Here is a 17,631-nt window from a genome sequence, read left to right on the forward strand (position 1 = left end):
CGCCCAGGCCCGCGGCGCAAACCGGGGCTCCTGCCTGGGCACCCCCTCCCTGCCCGTCCTATTCTGCTTGATTTCCGCGTGAAATGACTTGCACGTTCTCCTATAAAAACCCGAAATAAGCGAAAATAAGCTGTCCTTCATCTTCTGTGTGTGGCGGTTTTTGAGCGCTCCCAGCTCCAGGCTGTAGGGATGGTTCCAGGTCTGCGGGTGGGGAAGCCGAGGGTGCTGTGAGGAGACTCCTCTCGCTAACTTTGTTCGTGTGCTGCTGCCTACCCTGAGGACAGGCCAAGCATAGAGCCCCAGGAGCTTACAGGCGGAGTTCAGATCCTCTGACACCTGTACAAATGGAGTGAACGTGAAACCCCCAAATTTCTGAAGTGGGGCACAGCTAAATGATGAGGGGAGCACAGTTTGTGGTGGCATGGGGTGAATCTGGCCTTCAGCAGTGGGAGGATGACATGGAAGTGTCCAAGACGGATAAAAGTTGTCTGCAAAGAGCCATCTTCAGTAGATCTCTCCTTTTCTGAGCTAAAACCCCATGAAAATAAGTTTGAGGGAAGAATGGATATGCTTAATGTATACAGGGGTTGAGTGGATGTTAGGTTCCATTCCTTATGCAAAGACAAGGAAAACTTCTGTCAAGTTGTGTTGATCTGTGGCTCAAGGACAGCATGGTGTTTGTGAGAAAAGAGAAACTTCTATGTGTGTTTCTATCCTGTCCAGCTTGTCAAATTTATTTTGTTATTGCTGTTAAAGTGGGCTTTCTATAACAGTAATGTAATGGAAGGTTTATGTAAGGAACTGGTGGAGCAGCTTCTTCGAAGTGATTCAGTGTCATTGAGTACACCTTGACATGATACGAACGTCTGTTGTTCAGGCACCCATTTTACAACATTACAACTGCATCATTTTCCTTGAGCAAATTTCTGAAACTGCTTTCCAAGCTAGTTTGCTGTTGGCGTTTCTGATGATTTTGAATGAGAGCTGCTAACCCCAAGAACCCACAAGTATGTTTTCTAATGAGTAGTTTAGATTAGATAATCTTTGTGCATGATGTCAGCTCTAACCTGTCTTGTAGTAACCTTAGATGTTGCTTTGTGTGTTGTGGACTTGGGCAGTTACTTTAAGAAAAGGTGCTGGCACTAAACATTAGCATTTAAGGCCAACTGTAATGTTGATTGTCTTTTTAATGCCAGTTGTTTATGTGTATGTTTGTCCCTGAACTAGGTTTATCATGTTTAACCTAAAGATTTTAAGATGAGACTGCCTATTTAATATACACAGGCCCTTCCACCATCTATTTCTTTAATTCAGGACTTGTGTGAAGCATGCAGTCTTTAGTATGGATGGAAGTGCTTAAGTTTGTTGGTACAGTCACAAGACAAATATTGTGTGGTAATGATGGCTTACAATAAGATCTGACTCCTATCCTGAAATTGCAAGCCAGAACTGGTATGTGCCAAGTAAGGAGGAATTAAGTGGTATTGCATTCTATAAATTTGAGATGAGATTAGGATCATTTTATGTCATGGAATTTTAAGTCTTGGAGCTAAGACTAGCAGGTTGTCTTGTGAGGTGAAAGCCAGGCTGAGGGGCTTTTTTTGGAGGCCAACCCTTCAAAGCCCTGTGGGGGAGAGTTGGGTACTGCTCTGTGAATGACCACTGAGGAATGGACAGGAATCAGGATGGTCTTCTTGCAAGCCAGAGTGGTTTGTGTTTTCTCATCTGCAAGCAATATGTACTGACTATTTTTAGGCTTGCTGTTCAAGATGGTAGGCTGGGTGCTCACAGTGCTCTTACATGGTCTGTTGGTAGGTTCTGTAGTTCTCTGTGCTAGACCGCATGAGGTAATGCTTCAAGAATGTGCTGTGCAGAGATTATTTATTGGTGCTTCTGAAGAGCTTGCTAGATTTATTACAGTTAGAGTCAAAATTACTTGCTTTTGTTCAAGTCTTAAGAATGAAAAGATTTTAGTTTACTTTATATTCCCAGATGAAGAGCAGTGATATTAGAGGCCACTGTGCTTGAATAAGACCATAATAGCAATTAATGAATACATCCATAACAAGTACACAAATATTATTTGTTTAGGGACTAGCAGAGTAAGATTCTGGCTTCTGAGTGTGGTGCAGTACTTCCTTGAACAAACACCTGGTTAAATTGCTTTTGCTTTTGAACTTCCTTAGGATTCCTCACCCTCAGGTCCTGTATTTGCATCCCTGTGCCTGCATGGAGGCTACTTCTAGGCTGTTAAGGATTTGCTAATACAGAAATGGGAGCTGCAGTGCCTGTGAAACAGCTGAGGAAATAAAGTACCCTTCATATTTTAGGAGTTCACCAGCTGTAAGTAATTTTGCAGGAATTGATGCTATCCCTTGAGTTCTTCAATAAAGTCAGTTCATCAATACCTCTAAATAAAGGAAAGGTACAATATATACTGATAGGTTACTAACCAATGTTGAACATAAGATTATATTGTGTTTGCACCATTTAAACTGTTTCAGACAATGAGCACCCTCAGTGAGCACAGGTGGCACTGGTCTCAAAGGGAAGCTTTCAGGTCTTAGTCTGATGATTATTAGTGGACCCAGGAGGGTTTCTACTATATTAAGGAAAGTCCAAATCTGCTAATTATTGTTGTTTAGTATTAGATAATATGAACTTGTATGGTGGGAGTAACATTTTTTGCTCAGCAGACTGTATGGCAGGCTGGGTCAGCCCTGCATTTTGATGTGACTGCAGCATTTGCTGACATAGTTGAATTAGCAAGATCAAAGCTTGCTAGCTGCAGAACTGGGCTGGCTTACATTTTACATTTGGATGTTGGTGTTAGAAGCTTGCTTAGAGTACGTACTCACTAATGTGTTAAAGTTTTTATCCTTGATTTCAGCTGTATAACATACTTCAAATTTATTGGTGCAGCTTCTTTACTCTGCTTTCTATTGAAAGGAGGTTGTCACCCTCAGTGGTGGATGCCTGCTTTCCCCCTGCTTTCCCCTTTTATATTTCGAGGAACATCCAGTTTCATTTGAAAGAAAGCTGCACTAAATTTAGAAAAAGAAAAATCAATGTTGTAATGCCTGAGTGCATTTCACAAGGTTTGAGCACACTCATTAGTGTTTCTAGCATCATCTGTGATGATCTGGAATAGTTTTGTTTCCTAAATGTTTACCTTTAGCTAAACAGCTAGTCTTACCAAGCAGTCTGTTTAGCCTGGTCTTTCTCAGGTGTGCTGTAGTCCTGCAGCTTGCATTGAATTAATGGCACTTGAATGTACAGCATCACTGAGGCAAATTGTTCACTGAAGACCTCAAAATGAAAGTTTTACTCCTTTAAATTTGATTTCTTTGCATATTAATAAAAGAATGTAGTGGCATATGTTGATACTTAAATTCCCTTAACTCATGAATAATGCTGTCAAACTGAGTTCCATGTAATTAAGAACCTAATAACTGTAATCATTCTTCTCTCTTTCTGTTTTCCCTCCCTGCTTTGTGGAAAAAAAAAGCCCCAAACCCACACACTCCCCTACATTAATGGGCATCTTTGTATTGTAAGGTTTTAGTGCTGCACTAGACAATAATTACTATTGTAAAATGTCTTTGTGTTTTATATAGTATACACAGAAATTTTCTTCTAAGCCATGTTTGAAAACGGGAGATATGAGCCGAAGAGATTTAAGCACACACAAATACACTAAAATTTTATGGTTTTTTTTTTTTTTAATTTGACACAATCATTTAAATAGCAATTATTGCTATTTCTAAACTCAAGAAAATGGAACAGGGAGATGTTGGGGAAGATGTTGCTGAATCTTCCTGATGCTTTCCCTTTACAGACTTGTGTGTTGTCTTGAATGAACAAAAAAGGAAATGCAATACTGTAGCCATTCTGTCTGTGCTCTGACAGCAGAGCACAGCTTTTCTCCCTGGCTTCAGCAACATGCATACCCCAGGAATTCTTTCCTTTCAGCAGCCTCCTTGTTCTCTCTTCAAGAGCAGAAGTAGGCAAGCATGATTAGTTACTGCTGCAGTGAGTTTTTAAGTCTGGAAAGGCCAGTGTGTGCACTCTTTGTTGGTGCTGTTTCTCTGTTGTAGCTGACTAAAACAGTAATTGGTTACACATCTGCTCTTTACTGTTACTCTGATGAAATACTTCCTGTGACTGGGTACATCTGTTACAGAAAGGTAGGTGGTGGAACTTTAATTTAACACACTGTAAAATATCCTGTGAGTTTAATTAAACAGCATATCTGAGATACTGGAGTATCTTTGCATTCAGCAAACAGTAACCACCTGTGGTCTAGATGTTTTCTGGGACACCTTTTACTCCCCTACTTCTGCAGATTTATATTGCTAGAAAAGTTCTCTGGAGGCTTTCACAGATCACTGTGTGAAGTCTGTGCAATTGGAGTGTTTTCCAAAATGATTGAGCAGAATAGCTCAGTATGTCTCTTAATCTCACTTCTTAGTAATACAGCACTTGTGAACTGCCACCCTTAGTGAAAATAGTTTAGTAATACAATATGCTTCCTCTTTCTCCCCCTCTCCCTTTTTTCTCAGAAAGTACATTTGTTCAGGCATTTTTATGCTTGACTGCTAATTTTTAGCTTCTGTGAATTTAGCTTCATTTGATTCAGGAAGCAAGGTTCCAATACTTCTTGGTGTGTTTTCCATCCTACTTGGGGCATTACTGAGTAGAAGGAAAATGACCTTAGTGAATTTTTCTTTTCAGAACCCATTTGGAAAAGTTAAGATTAACTATATCTGGCTAATAATATATAATGGATTGTTTTGAAGCACTTTTTTCTTACTTGGTTTCACTGGGATTCATTTGTGTTTATGTTTTCCCTCATCCCCCTTTTCCTGTTGTCTGGTGTGTTCTAACTACAAAAGTTTCAAAGAATTGAAAGACATTGACTGGTTTGTGTACTACTGACTGTTTCACTAATCAATATTTAATATGGTTTTCATAGGATATGTAACATGACACTGATATTCTGGACAGGTAATTTTCATTGTTTGAAAACCTTACATAATAAGGGGAATCAGGTAACTGCTAGAAATGAGCACCTAATTTTTTTTAGCATCATATTGCCAAGGATCTATTTTGTGAAATCTACTCTTGAAAAACCTATAGGTTCTTACTGCTGCAATTGGAATCAGAAGAGTTCTGAAATTGTCAAAGTGAAGTTAATATTTAAAGGGACACTGTCACTATTTTCAAACTGAATTTAAATCCTTGTTCTCAAAAAAACGTGTTGATTATTGCTCCATGACTCAAAGTTTGTCAGGCTGTTTGGTGGGATTCAGAACAACACTATTAAAGGCTGTGAAGCTATTCCCCTTAACTTGTCCTTGCCATCTCTGTATGCACATGCCTGCTTGTGGCCTCTTTGGTTTCAGCTTTGCTGTGGCTGTGTGCACCCTCCTGCCGAGCCTGGGAACAGCTGCATGTTTGCCCTCTCCAGAACGTGCATGGGTGGTGTGTCATGCTGCTGCATGAGGAGAGGGCAGTCCCTGGCAGGGACACTGCCTGCAGGGCAACAGAGACAGTGATTCCTACCCAGTCTGCTCCCTTTGCTCACGAGCTGCCAAAGTAGAAACTTCTGCGTAGAGAATGTGAGAATTTCACTCTGTAAAGATGTAATCTCATGCATATGACTGTGTCCCTTTAAATTCTATGTGCTAGTGTGTATAGCTGCCAAATCTGCATGTACTGATGCTGCAGTTGATTCATTGAGAGAAGGGATAGCACCCAGAGGGACCATGACAGGCTTCAGGAGTGCAAACCTCATGAAGATCAACAAGGCCAACTGCAGGGTCCTGTACCTTGGGTTGGAACAGTCCCTGGTATCAGTGCAGGCTGGAGGGTGAACAGATTGAGAGCAGCCCAGCAGAGAGGGACCTGGGGCATGAAAAACCAGACATGAGGCAGAAATGTGTGCCTGCAGGCAATGGCACAAGAAGATGTGGACATGTTAGAGCTAGTTCAGAGAAGAGCCACAAAAGTTATCAGTGTGCTGCAAACCTCTTCTGTGGAAAAAAAAGCTGAGAGAGATGGGGTTTTTAGCCCAAGAAGATTCTCTGGGGACACCTTATCAGGGTGTCCCTGTCACCTTATCCCTCTCAGTACTTAATGGGAACTTTGGAGAAGGAGAGACTTATTACCGGGGACTATAGTGATATGACAAAGGGTAATGATTTTAACCTAAAAAAGGGTAGATTGAGATTAAATAGAAGGAAGAATTTTTTACAGTGAGGGTGGTGAAACATGGGCACAGGCTGGCCAGAGAGGCAATGGGTGCCCCACCCATGGAAACATTCAAGGTCAGGTTGGACAGGGCTCTGAGCAACCTGGTGAGCAACCAGATGTCCCTGCCCATTGCAGAGGAGTGTGACTAGAGGACCTTTAAAGGTCCCTTCCAATGCAAATCATTCTACTCAAAAAAAGGATATTGCTGGGTAATGTCCTCCAAAATGAAGTAGCTTGGCAGAAAGGGCAAGTGGAAACTGATATAGTTGGAAACAGTGGCTTGTAAGGCATATGCCACATTAACATCTTTGTGTCTAACAGTTCAGGAGCCCCATCTAGCAGGGATTAGAAGTTGTCTTTTGGGTTTTTTTACCCTCCTCTACCCCCAGATCTTAAGTGAAATGGTGTTAATGGATTTATGGGATTATAGTAGCTATGTGAATAAAACTGTCTTAACAAATCTACCTGTGTGCACACTGATGCTTCTGGCCTTAAAATGTAATCCAAACTGCAGGATATGATCATTGAAAGCCATTGAAAGAGTGGTTCCCAAGGGAGCTAGGAAGCAGGGTGAAAGAGGGGAGAATAGATATATGTGTGCTTGGGATTTGATCCTCTTTTGAAAGGAAATAGAAATGTGATGAGCATGGAAAACCTGTTCCTCATTCTTGACCATATGTCCATGAACAGGAAGATACTTAGTGAAGCCCAGAGAATTGACAGTAACTGTTTATGGGATGGACTTAAAAAAATTTTGTAGAGGAGTCTAGCCACAGTGAATAGCAGAATTTAGGCAAATAAGGAATTATCCAATGGTAGTTTTTTCTAGCCTCTTCTTTAATTTGTGAGTATAGCTATTTAGTTACTACTGATTAATCACACATAAAAAGCTCTAATGGGATTAGATGTAGGGGAGGACTCTGTGGAATCCAGAGGATATGAAAAATAAAATTTAGTACAGTACAGGTCACTGGTGCAGCCTAAATTTTATTTTAGATTCACTATGGAATTGGTGTCAGGTTACTGGAACACAGTTCTTCTAAAAGCTAATTAAAATACCAAGTTCTTTAATAAGGATGGATGGGCATTAAAATCCTAACTAAATCTAGTCTCATTTTTGATACTAATGTCTGTATCTCTATACATTTTCATTTTGTGATTTAAAACCCAAAGGAGGTTTCAAGCTTATGTTATTCACAGTGCATACTGTGTTTTTAGCAGTGCTTTCCTTGGCTTTATGATGTGGTAAGAGCTGCACACACCATGTCAAAGCCCTGAAGTGGTTAATGCCTGCCTTGTTCATAGCCTGGTGCTCATTCCTAGCGTGAGATCCAGCGTGTTGGCGGATCTTAAATTGGAAGTGGTCCTGGGTTTGGTTTAAATTTTCTCTGATCAACTTGTTTAAAAGGAAGCTCAGTTGCCTGGTTAGCTTTGCCAACTCTGCTCTCCTATTTCTCTGCAGACTATTGCACCTATTTTAAGTTTTGATTGTTGTTTCAGAAATGATTTATGCTGGAGAATGAATTTTTATTTTGTTCTTATTGTGCATGATTGAAAAAATTTGGGTAATCAATCCTGAAACATTTGAAATATTTAACAACTGGTACTCCATGAAACAAAAATTAATTTCTGTTGAGTGTTGGGTTTAAATTTAAAAAATCCAGTAATTAAATGTTTGAAAAATAAGATTTTGACACTAAAGAACATATTCTCCATATTTATGCAATCAAACATAATTTGATTTTTCATATATATTCTCCACATCTATGCAATAAATCAGACATAATTTGATTTTTCTTAAACAGGGGAAGCAGTAGCTCATACATGGTAATACTGTTTGGTGATACTGTCAGGTGGGTTTAGGCATATTGAAATGCTTATATTTGGCTTTATCAAGGTGACAGAAATGAACCACATCACCAGCAGCCTGTTAAGTCAGGCACACTTTTACTACTTTCATAAATTCCTGGGCATTTTCATTATTAAGGAAAGTGAAACCATGAGCTGCCAAACATGGTGGAAGGTAGTTTTCAGAACTTTTGTAATGAAAATTAGTTTCTGCCTAATTCTGAATAAGGACGTCTGTTAAATTTTGTACAGTAATGCTTAAAATTGTATTTTTAACCTGACAGTGTCCCTGAATTACCATGTTTGCTTTCATTTTCCAGCTGGGTTTTAATTTTGCATGCATTTCATTGAACTATAGTATGCATAATAGTTGTTTCCTGGAAGCATTTTGGGGCTGTCTCTGCTGGTGTTCTCCAAAATGAGCAAGGAAGTGGAATTAATTTTCTTTTTGTGGAGGTTTGTTAGCTAATGAATAAATAATGCAGAAGCAATTCCATTCTATTTACCTACATGCATATGGTTTTGGACTTAATGTTGTTTGAAGACCAGCTGTAAGTAAGAGGGATCTCTTCTTTTTAATGACAACCCAAACAACTCCAAAGTTCAGTAGAACCAAATCCTTCCATTTTGAGAAAAAAATATTTAAATAGCGGTTCGTTTGGCAAAGCAATTTGTAATGTATAATGCTTGTCCTTAGTTTATCATAGGAGCCTCTGTGAAGCTGTTTTTTTGAAGTAATGCCAGTAGAAAGTGGAAGCTGTGCATCTGCTCGCCAAGCCAAGCAGAAGCGCAAATCACACAGCCTTTCCATCCGGAGAACCAACAGCTCCGAGCAGGAGCGCGCGGCGCTGCACAGAGACATGCTGGAAGGGCAGGTGAGCTGCTGCTGGGGAGCTTGCAGCACTTTTTGTGTCTTTCCTATGGGGAGAAGCTAAGCTTCAATATTGAAGTATGTCCAGCAAAGCTGCAGGAACAGCAGATTTTGTTGCTTGTAAGCGCTCACTGCCTTTGGAGATGATTGACATGATTGTTGACAGTGTTTCAGGTAGGTTGTGTTGAGACCTGTGGAGTTTATCAGCTGCTGTGTTTTCTTAGATGAATAATCAAGCCATAAAGCCAGTGGTAAAAATCCCAGCCTGTTTATTCACTGCAACCTCTCCCTCCCACCTGCAAAAGAAAAAAATCAAGATTGGTTCTTGCTTTCTTGGAATAGCAGCAATCCAGAAGTATGAATAACCAAATACTTCTTATGATGACTCTGATAGGGAAAATATTAGTTGGAACACTGTTCTGCATTCCTTTCCTTAAAGTAAACAAATACTGCCTGCCTGACAGAAGTGTGAGCTGACTCAGATTTTTGTTTGTGTGGGCTTGTTTGTCTTGTTTGGCTCAAATGAAGGTGTGCTATTCTGGGGTTAAACTTAAGGGAATAAACAGCAGCCACTGCTTCTGTAGCTTTCTAATCATGTCAGAGTAGTGGGTGCAATCTGGATTGGAGTGTTGCACCTAAAAATTCTGAGATTACCTGTAGGTAAGGCTTCTGTCAGAAGCAGTACTGGCAAATATAAGCAAATGCCAGTTTAAAAGTATTTATTGTCAAATTGACTACACAGTGTTAGTGTGGGACTGGCAAAGATGATGCAAAGCTTGATTTTTATGAGACAGTTGGTTTGAAATACAAATGGAGTTTGGCTGCGAGAAACCTCACACTGAAGTCTGCAGAAACACAGAAGGGAAAACCTGGTGTTTTCTCAGTGTTGTGACTGTTTTATTTTAATTAAATCTATTTGTTAGTAAATCATAGCATTAGTTTTCTGGGGATTAACAGAGCCTAGGTTGTTGCTTCTAGTAATCTAAAAGTTGGACAATCAAGTATTTGGATAGAAAACTCTTCATGCATTTGTAAGTACTGAAGCCTTTCTTCAGGAAAGCTGTGAAGGGCAGCTGAGAGGTCAAGATATGCTGTCACCCCTGCATAGTAAACCAAAATGTTAAGCTGCTTCAAGTGTTTTAGGCTGTAATGCATAGATGTTTAAAATGTTTTATCTATCATCTTGTTGGATTTTGTTGACCTTGAGCAGCTGGGTGGCAGATTCTATCAAGTAGAGAGTATTAGTGCCCCTTCACAGTGGAGCTGTAAACCTCATGAGATCTAGCTAAGGACTTTTGCAGATAAAGAGATAACATAATTACATGCTGTTTTAATAAGCTGTTTTAAACAATGCCAATTTTAAACAGAGGAAAGAAAGTGAATGCATTTTACTGTGTTGGTTACTTCATTACAAGTTTAGATTTGTTTATACTTTCAGGCTTTGAGAATTGGTTTGAAAAACTTTTCTACATCTCCTTTTTGGTTGCAAAAGTTGTAGGATAAGTTAGTTTCTTCCATAACCTCGCTGTGTGAAATTATTGGGTAATTGATTTTGAAATAATTCTTCTAACTTCAGTGTTTCTCTTAACAGTGTTTAATGTATTTAGTATTTTTGTTTAATCAGTTTTGTTTCAAGTTGGTTTTAATTAGGATCTGTTGTGCTTCTGGTCTCACCCTGTCCGAGGAGAGGCAGATGAAGAAAGGAATGATGTAGAGGGGCTTGAGGAGCGTGGTCCCACTTCTTCCAGCACAGTGCCACAGCTTAAACCGGCTGTGAACCTGTGTAAAATTGTGCACAAAGCAGGTGTGCTCTGTGTCGTGGCTATGAGTGGCTTCTCTTGCTCTCTCTTTAAACTTTGGAAATAACCTGCCCAGCCAGGGTCACGGGTGGCCTTTCCCGCTGTGCCTGCAGACAATTCCCGGGGCTGGAGCGGAAGGTGACTCAGTTCAGTGAAAGCTTTTTTAAAAAGAACTTTATAGCTGGCTACCTGGGTAAATAGTAAGTGTAGTAAGCCAATTTACATAGTGTGGTCTACGAGCATCTGAGGAATAGAATGCTTGAATAATATCTGAGGAGGGAAGGATTAGAAAGTGTAGTTTTCTTCACACTTAGTTATGGATAGTGACAAAAGTAGGTAAATGTCAAAAATACATTTAAAGTTTTAGTTTGTCTTAAGCTTTGGTAATAAGATGCATTGTGTTCACAACTTTCTAACCCATTGCATAGTCAACTTTTGAATTACTTTATCAAACAAAGGTATTTCTTCTTGAACTGGAAACATATTGATATTTAAAAGAAATTTTTTCTCACTTTCTATTTTTTAAAATGAATTGTGCATGCATCTTGATTTTGTAATTTTTCTCTAGTAGGGAAAACGAAAACAAATATCACCATAGGTGTTTTGAATTCTATCCCTTGAAAGAGAAAGAATATATAAAATGAATAACTCTCTGATGTGCAGAGCTATTTGTTTTGTTTCTACACTAGCAGTAGTTTTAATTTGCCTCCTTGCTGGGACATTGAGATAACTCTTAAAATCAGTTCAAGACTGAAGAGTAATTTTATCAAATATATGTAAAGAAAAATCTAACCCTCCAGTATTTTGCTTCCTAGGATTCTAAGTTACCATCTGCTGTCCGGAATACACTCCTTGAACTTTTTGGGCAAATAGAGCGGGAATTTGAAAACCTATATATTGAAAATTTGGAATGTGAGTATGTAGTTTTTTCTCCAACTTATGAGTTGTTCATATTTGGGTTATATTAATACTAATTAAAATGTTTACATTGGATAATGCAGTATAATTAGTGTAGTTTTCCTGTGAGCAGTTTAGTAGTTGTTCTGAACTTGTAGCCAAAGATGTACCTTTTCAGAAAAAAATCACTTTCTTAGCTCTTTGATGCAAGACGTGAGAAATGATGTCTGTGGAAGCCAGTGAAGGGTCTGCTCCTTATCATTGTAGGCTCTGGTTATGTTAATCTCCAGAAACTTCTTCCAGCCTTTAAAGTTTTGGCTTTGTTTTATATTTACAGGCTTAATTTTAATGATGTAATATTAGTAAATAAATAGGCTTTATTTTAATGTTGTAATATTAGTAAATAAAATTGGAAACCCCCTTGTTTAAAAAAGTGTAAATTGGGGTGGTTTTGGATCAAACTACTTACACATTGCATAATCAGCACCTGCAGCTGTTCAGGAGTTTTGAAGTCAAGCAGTCAGATAAAATTTCCAGGTGTTATCTTAAAGAGGTATTTGTCTGATGACAGTGCAGTTGTCTGATAATGAAAGTGATCCAAGGTGATGTAAGAGGATCCCAAGTTAAGTAACACAGGCCTGTACAGTAAAGCCTCCCTTGCTGGAGCTGTGTTACATTGGTTTGGATTCTGAATTGTGGAATATGTCTGATTTGGGTCCAAGGCAATTTTTTTTCCACACCTAATCAGTTCCCCCATTTAAACCGGACACATTATGAAAAGAAAAAAAAAAATTCCTGCCTGCTTTTTTGCCATGTTCTGGGTTTTTTATTCTCTTAAAACATGTGATTGTTTTGGTTAAGGCTGTCATCAAAATGCATTTTTAGTGACAATTTGCACCAGTGAACTCTTGGCCTCCTGCTGAGAAGTTGGTTGGTAGCAAGAAAAGTAGAATTTCCATCCCCAGCCTTCAGAAATACTTGTCAGAAAACAAGTGGTGGATTTGTACCCTCCAGAGTATGTTTATTTTCCTTCTTTTCCATTTCCATTTCTTTATCTACTTTCTTCACCTCACAGCTCTAGTTGTGATTGTGATCTCTTTTCACCCCCCTGACAATTTCTAAATTTTTCTGTTCTCATGCTCAGTCTAATATTTTTTATTCTCGGTCTAATTCCTACACTAGGGCTGGAGTTATTTTATACAGATTTTTTTTTTTTTAATAAATTCCAAAGTATAAAAAATAGTAATTTGTGACACTACCTTTCCTGTGAGACTCTAGTAGTAGACATGTATTCAGGGAGAATGCTATTCTGTGATTAATAAAACCTGTGTTAAGAAAGGATCTGCTAATTCTGTGGCTAAAATATTTATGATGCCACAAGTTTTCTGTCTTCTGCTGGATTTAACTGAATGCAGATGGGCCATGTATTTCACAGAAATGGTTTTGTTAAACCTTAGCCTCATTTATTAGTAAGAGTAATTAGAAGCCACCGATACTTTGTGTGGAATCTGGGTCAAGGTTTATCTCTGGAAAATTCAATGTGAGTCTTGCTTTATGTCTTGGTGAGAGCTGCTTTTATAAAATCCCAGTTTATCTCCTTTCCTCTCCTTAGCATAAAATAGCTTACTTGCTAACCATAACAGTTTTTAAGTAGTGTGTTGGTGCTGTTATTAATGATTTTCAGTTTCTGTAGTAATGTGAATTTCTGGATTTGTCAGTGCGTCGGGAGATTGACACACTGAACGAGCGCCTAGCGGGTGAAGGACAGACAGTTGATGGTGCTGAGCTGAGCAAAGGACAACTGAAAACAAAAGGTAAGAGAGCCACAAACAATCTTAAACCAGTATTTTTGAATCCACTTTTTTGTACTTTGTTGAATGTTACTGAAGGGAAAGAATAGCAGTTACTTATACAAACAAGCTAATGCTGTATTTGAAATATCTTCCTTTGAATTTATTTGTCTCCACAGCCAGTCACAGTACCAGTCAGCTTTCTCAGAAATTAAAGACAACTTACAAGGCATCTACTAGCAAGGTATGAGGCAAATTAAATCTCTATTCATCCATGTGTACTTGTGAGACTAATGTGACTGTCTTTTAAGTTGTGAATTGTGGTTTCTCTAAGCTGGGTAGTACTGGTCTGTAAATAAATCTGCCTCCTAAGGAGCAGTATGTTTATCTTGGATTCATCAATGACCCATTACTTCAACCATACCATATGATGTTGTTACAATAATTGCTCACCTCTTTTGAAGAAGGGATATTGGAGGGGAGAGAGTGTGTACATGTGTATGTGGGAGTGCTGTTTTGTAAACAGGACTAAAAAATAATTCTGTTTCTGAGGGAAATAGAGAACTTGCTAGTAGATTTCTGAGTAAGATTTGGGTATTGCAGTTGAAATGGGGATTTAAGTAGGCGCCTCTGTGTGTACTATTACACATTCCTTTTTAAAATAATTTTTATTTTTAGCTATGAGGCTAGAACAATTTGTTTCCTTTATATTGCAAGCCTTGCTCATCAGTAGCTAGTGATATTTTTTTTTGCTTGGTGTACTGGCAGAGTTAACCTTTCTGATGCTTTTCATTTTGTACATCTGCATCAGCCTGGTATTTTTGTTTCCCACACTCTCTCCTCTTTTTCAATTTTTGCAGAGGGTTTACCTGCTGCTCTTTTTCTCTATTTCAGAGTCATTTAATGATACATTATTAAGGTTAAATAAAATGTGAGGAAACCACAGTGGAATCTGGAATGTGAACCAGCTGTTTGGTCAGCTCTGTGGTGAATTGTTATGCAGGCTGATATGTGGTGTAGGTGTCTTGGAAATGCCTTCTCTTAAGTGTGAAAGTTTGAGAGTAAGAATAGGGTGGTGAAATAGACTGAAGCTACTGTGGTTTATTTGGTCTCCTTTTTATTTTGTTGTTTTTCAGACTTTTATTCTTACCAATTTGATACATAAAGGTGCCTCTTTCAAGACTTAATGACTTGAAAATTCTTTAATGAGACCACTTGAATAGTGACAACATGATATTAATAGGGGCTGTATAGTTTTGGTACGTACTATGTAGTTATGAATTAGTACCCTCTAGTGCTGTATTTTGTGGTTTTTTGTTTTTTTGGTTTTTTTTTTTTTTTTTGTTTATGGGGTTCTTTTTTTTTGTTTTGTTTGGGTTTTTAAGGCAGGTGTTAAATCCTTGTCTTCTTTTACTTTCTTGCAATGTAGCACTTGTAATTTTTCCTGAGCAAGACAGGGAGATCTCATAGCTCCAGCATGGGAAGCTGGGAAGTATGAGGAGGAGGAGACTCCTGGGGAGCTGATATGCATGCACAGCAAAGCAGCCATGAGTAGTGGAGCATGAAGAGTTTAATACCTGAACATTATGCTCATCTCTTGTATCAATTGGTAGCCAGCAGATATCTGCATGTGCTGATGTATTTTGCAACTTTGAGTCAGAATGTACTGGGGAGTAGACAGGAGCTGAAGGAAGTTACAACACTGAGAATATCTCTGTCCAGTGTGTTCTTTGAGATCTTAATGCACTCACAGAGGTGCTTGATTTGGACCTCTCCTTCCTCCCCACACAGAAGAGTGAAAGCTGTAAACTATTGCCTTTTGACCCACAGAGAGACTATAGCAAAGAGTTAGGAAAGAACATAACTTTCTAACAAACCATGATTTTTCCATCTGTACCCTGACTGGATGTAGTTCCCCAATACCCTGTCTGAGGAAAAACACATTTAGAGTTTTAAGAGCTCAGCAGCTTTGAAATTTTTATGGCTGTACTTTCTGTGAGTATTGAATGAACAATGCTGTTTCCCAAAATGGTTGTGTTCCAAACTCCCTGGGGTAGGAGGTCACAAGTTTTCTCTTCAGCCCTGTCTTTATACTACTACCATACAGGGGGTTCTTAGGTATGTGGTTTTTTGCATTGGTTGGGTTTTTTTTTTTTGCCTATGGAAGATTAGAAGAGGCTTAAGTCTTGCAAACCAATTGTTTTGTGAAATTGCACACAACTACATTTTTCAGGCAGTGCATATAGAATTCTTTTTTTTTCCTGAAAAAGCCTTTCACTATTTGCTTAATCTAATGAGAAGGCTGATCCTTGACTGCTTTAATATTGGTAAAATATAGTAGGACAGGTAAGAAATACTAAAGCAACCTGTTCATTCTCTTGGAGAAAATGCTGAAGTGAACATTCTTAATTCAAGCCCTTCATGTGAAATTTCCATACTGGAATATTTTTCATCACTTAGCTATATATCAAGTTGGCAAAACTCATTTCAGAAAAGCATGGTTTTAGCAGCAAATGTTTTCCACTAGTGTCCAAATCCTGAAGAGGTAGATTTAACATTTGGTACTGTTAAAAGTAATTTTTTTGTTAATGGACAAGATTCCATAATTTATCTGCAGTTGGTTTTAGATGCAGGAATCACTATATGAAATCCATGTTTTGATATTAACAAAATGTAATGGCTGTTGTTAATGATGCCTGGCTTATGAAAGTTGTTACAACATCAGGGAAGCATCAATTGTTTATGCAGAGTCCTAAAATAAGCTGAAATGATGTAACTTGCTCCATCCAAGCTAAATACCAGGATCCCTAATTTGTCTAGATCAGGATAAAGGCTCTTAAAAAAAGTATTTATGCACCCAGTAGTTAAAAGGAAAAAAAACTTTTTTTGACTACATAGTTTTGACCTCACTGTCTGAAGTTGCTTCACAGGACATTCTGTTCATCAGGCACAGTGTAATGCTGCTGGACTGGTCCTGAGTTGATAAAGTTTTCATTCTTATTTCTAATGTGCCCTGGTTGTGTAAGAAACTTTGTTACAGGGTGCCTCACTCTGGTTGCCATGCAATTGTTTCAGTTTGTGTTCAATTTTTGCTTGTTCACATAGTAAACAATTGTTTTCTATTAACAAATCTTTTTGTAGAAGGAAGTACATGAAACTGTATCAATTTAAGAAAGAGGACAAGCAAAGCTGAAACACACTCAGGATGTGCTTGGTCATTTATTTGTGTATGATGATCTACAGAAGTTACTTCAGAAATTTTCTGCACTACAGAGATCTCTTTTTAGCAAGTTGCATGTTCTTTAAATATTTCCTTTCCTGGCTTGGGACATTGTTTATGTGTGTTTAGCAAAGCAGGAAGTAGTTCCAGGCCCTGTCTAGTTTATCCAGTTACTGGTATGTGAGGTGAAGGGCAGCAAAAAAGGAAAGGAAAAAAAAGCTTGGAAAAAGTGTGTGTTGAGTAAATATCTGTGTCAGGATGCTTAATGTTGGATAGTGTTCTTGAACTCCTCTGTGTGTTAGTTAAAGACTGCTAATACCTCAGAAGGAGTTTTACATCCTTGCCATTAAATGATCAGTGAAACCACTGTCCAGCAGTTTTGGAAATTCTGTGTTTGTTGATGGGTAGGGTTTAGCTTCTCCTAGAAAACTTTTGTGTGGGGGTTTGACTCAACATTAGAAAGACAGAACAGAATGCAAGTACAGGCTGAGTTGGAAAATACCAAGTTTGGAGTTTGAGCTGAGTGCTGTATTAGTCCTTTCCTGTTGGTACTTAATTCAGCTCTTCCACTTCTCATACATGAGTCCATTCAATTTGAGGACTGTATTCAAAGTTGTATCTGTAGGATGGTGTTCAAAATTGAGGAAATTCTGCGGTATGGTTGAACTAATAATCTTTACCATTAGCCCATTTTCTTTTCAGTGCATCTGTAATGACTGCTCCTTCTGCTGCTGTGAAACCAAAATGCATATTAGCTGATAATTTGGAATTCAAATAAGGCATTATCATTTCATCATTGGAGAGTTGACATGCTCAGGGTTTTGAATGCTCTTGCAGATTTTCTTCTAGCTCTAAAAATCTTTTTTGAAGTAATTTGCTTTAATGACATACTTAAGACCTTCTATTTTAATACCAGAAACTAATGGGATTTAACCATAGTTTATTGTATCT

General features: G+C 38.4%; 1 protein-coding gene across 2 annotated transcripts in view; it reads left to right on the top strand.

The window, feature by feature from the left end:
* The window catches only part of WDR37 (WD repeat domain 37), a 45,368-nt gene that overhangs the window by 336 nt on the left and 27,401 nt on the right, over positions 1 to 17,631 (top strand). Inside the window, exons 2-6 of one of the 2 annotated variants that reach the window (XM_054273279.1) lie at positions 4,976 to 5,007; positions 8,801 to 8,978; positions 11,589 to 11,685; positions 13,389 to 13,484; positions 13,640 to 13,704. In XM_054273279.1, coding sequence (XP_054129254.1) covers positions 8,841 to 8,978; positions 11,589 to 11,685; positions 13,389 to 13,484; positions 13,640 to 13,704 — 396 coding nt within the window. In that variant the 5' untranslated portion in view covers positions 4,976 to 5,007; positions 8,801 to 8,840. The remainder of the gene's footprint in view (positions 1 to 4,975; positions 5,008 to 8,800; positions 8,979 to 11,588; positions 11,686 to 13,388; positions 13,485 to 13,639; positions 13,705 to 17,631) is intronic. The other variant, XM_054273280.1, reaches the window with a different exon arrangement.

Source organism: Melozone crissalis, unplaced genomic scaffold (assembly GCF_028551555.1).
Source record: "Melozone crissalis strain CALT ecotype California unplaced genomic scaffold, PUWL_Pcris_2 ptg000016l_1, whole genome shotgun sequence".
Lineage (NCBI taxonomy): Eukaryota > Metazoa > Chordata > Aves > Passeriformes > Passerellidae > Melozone > Melozone crissalis.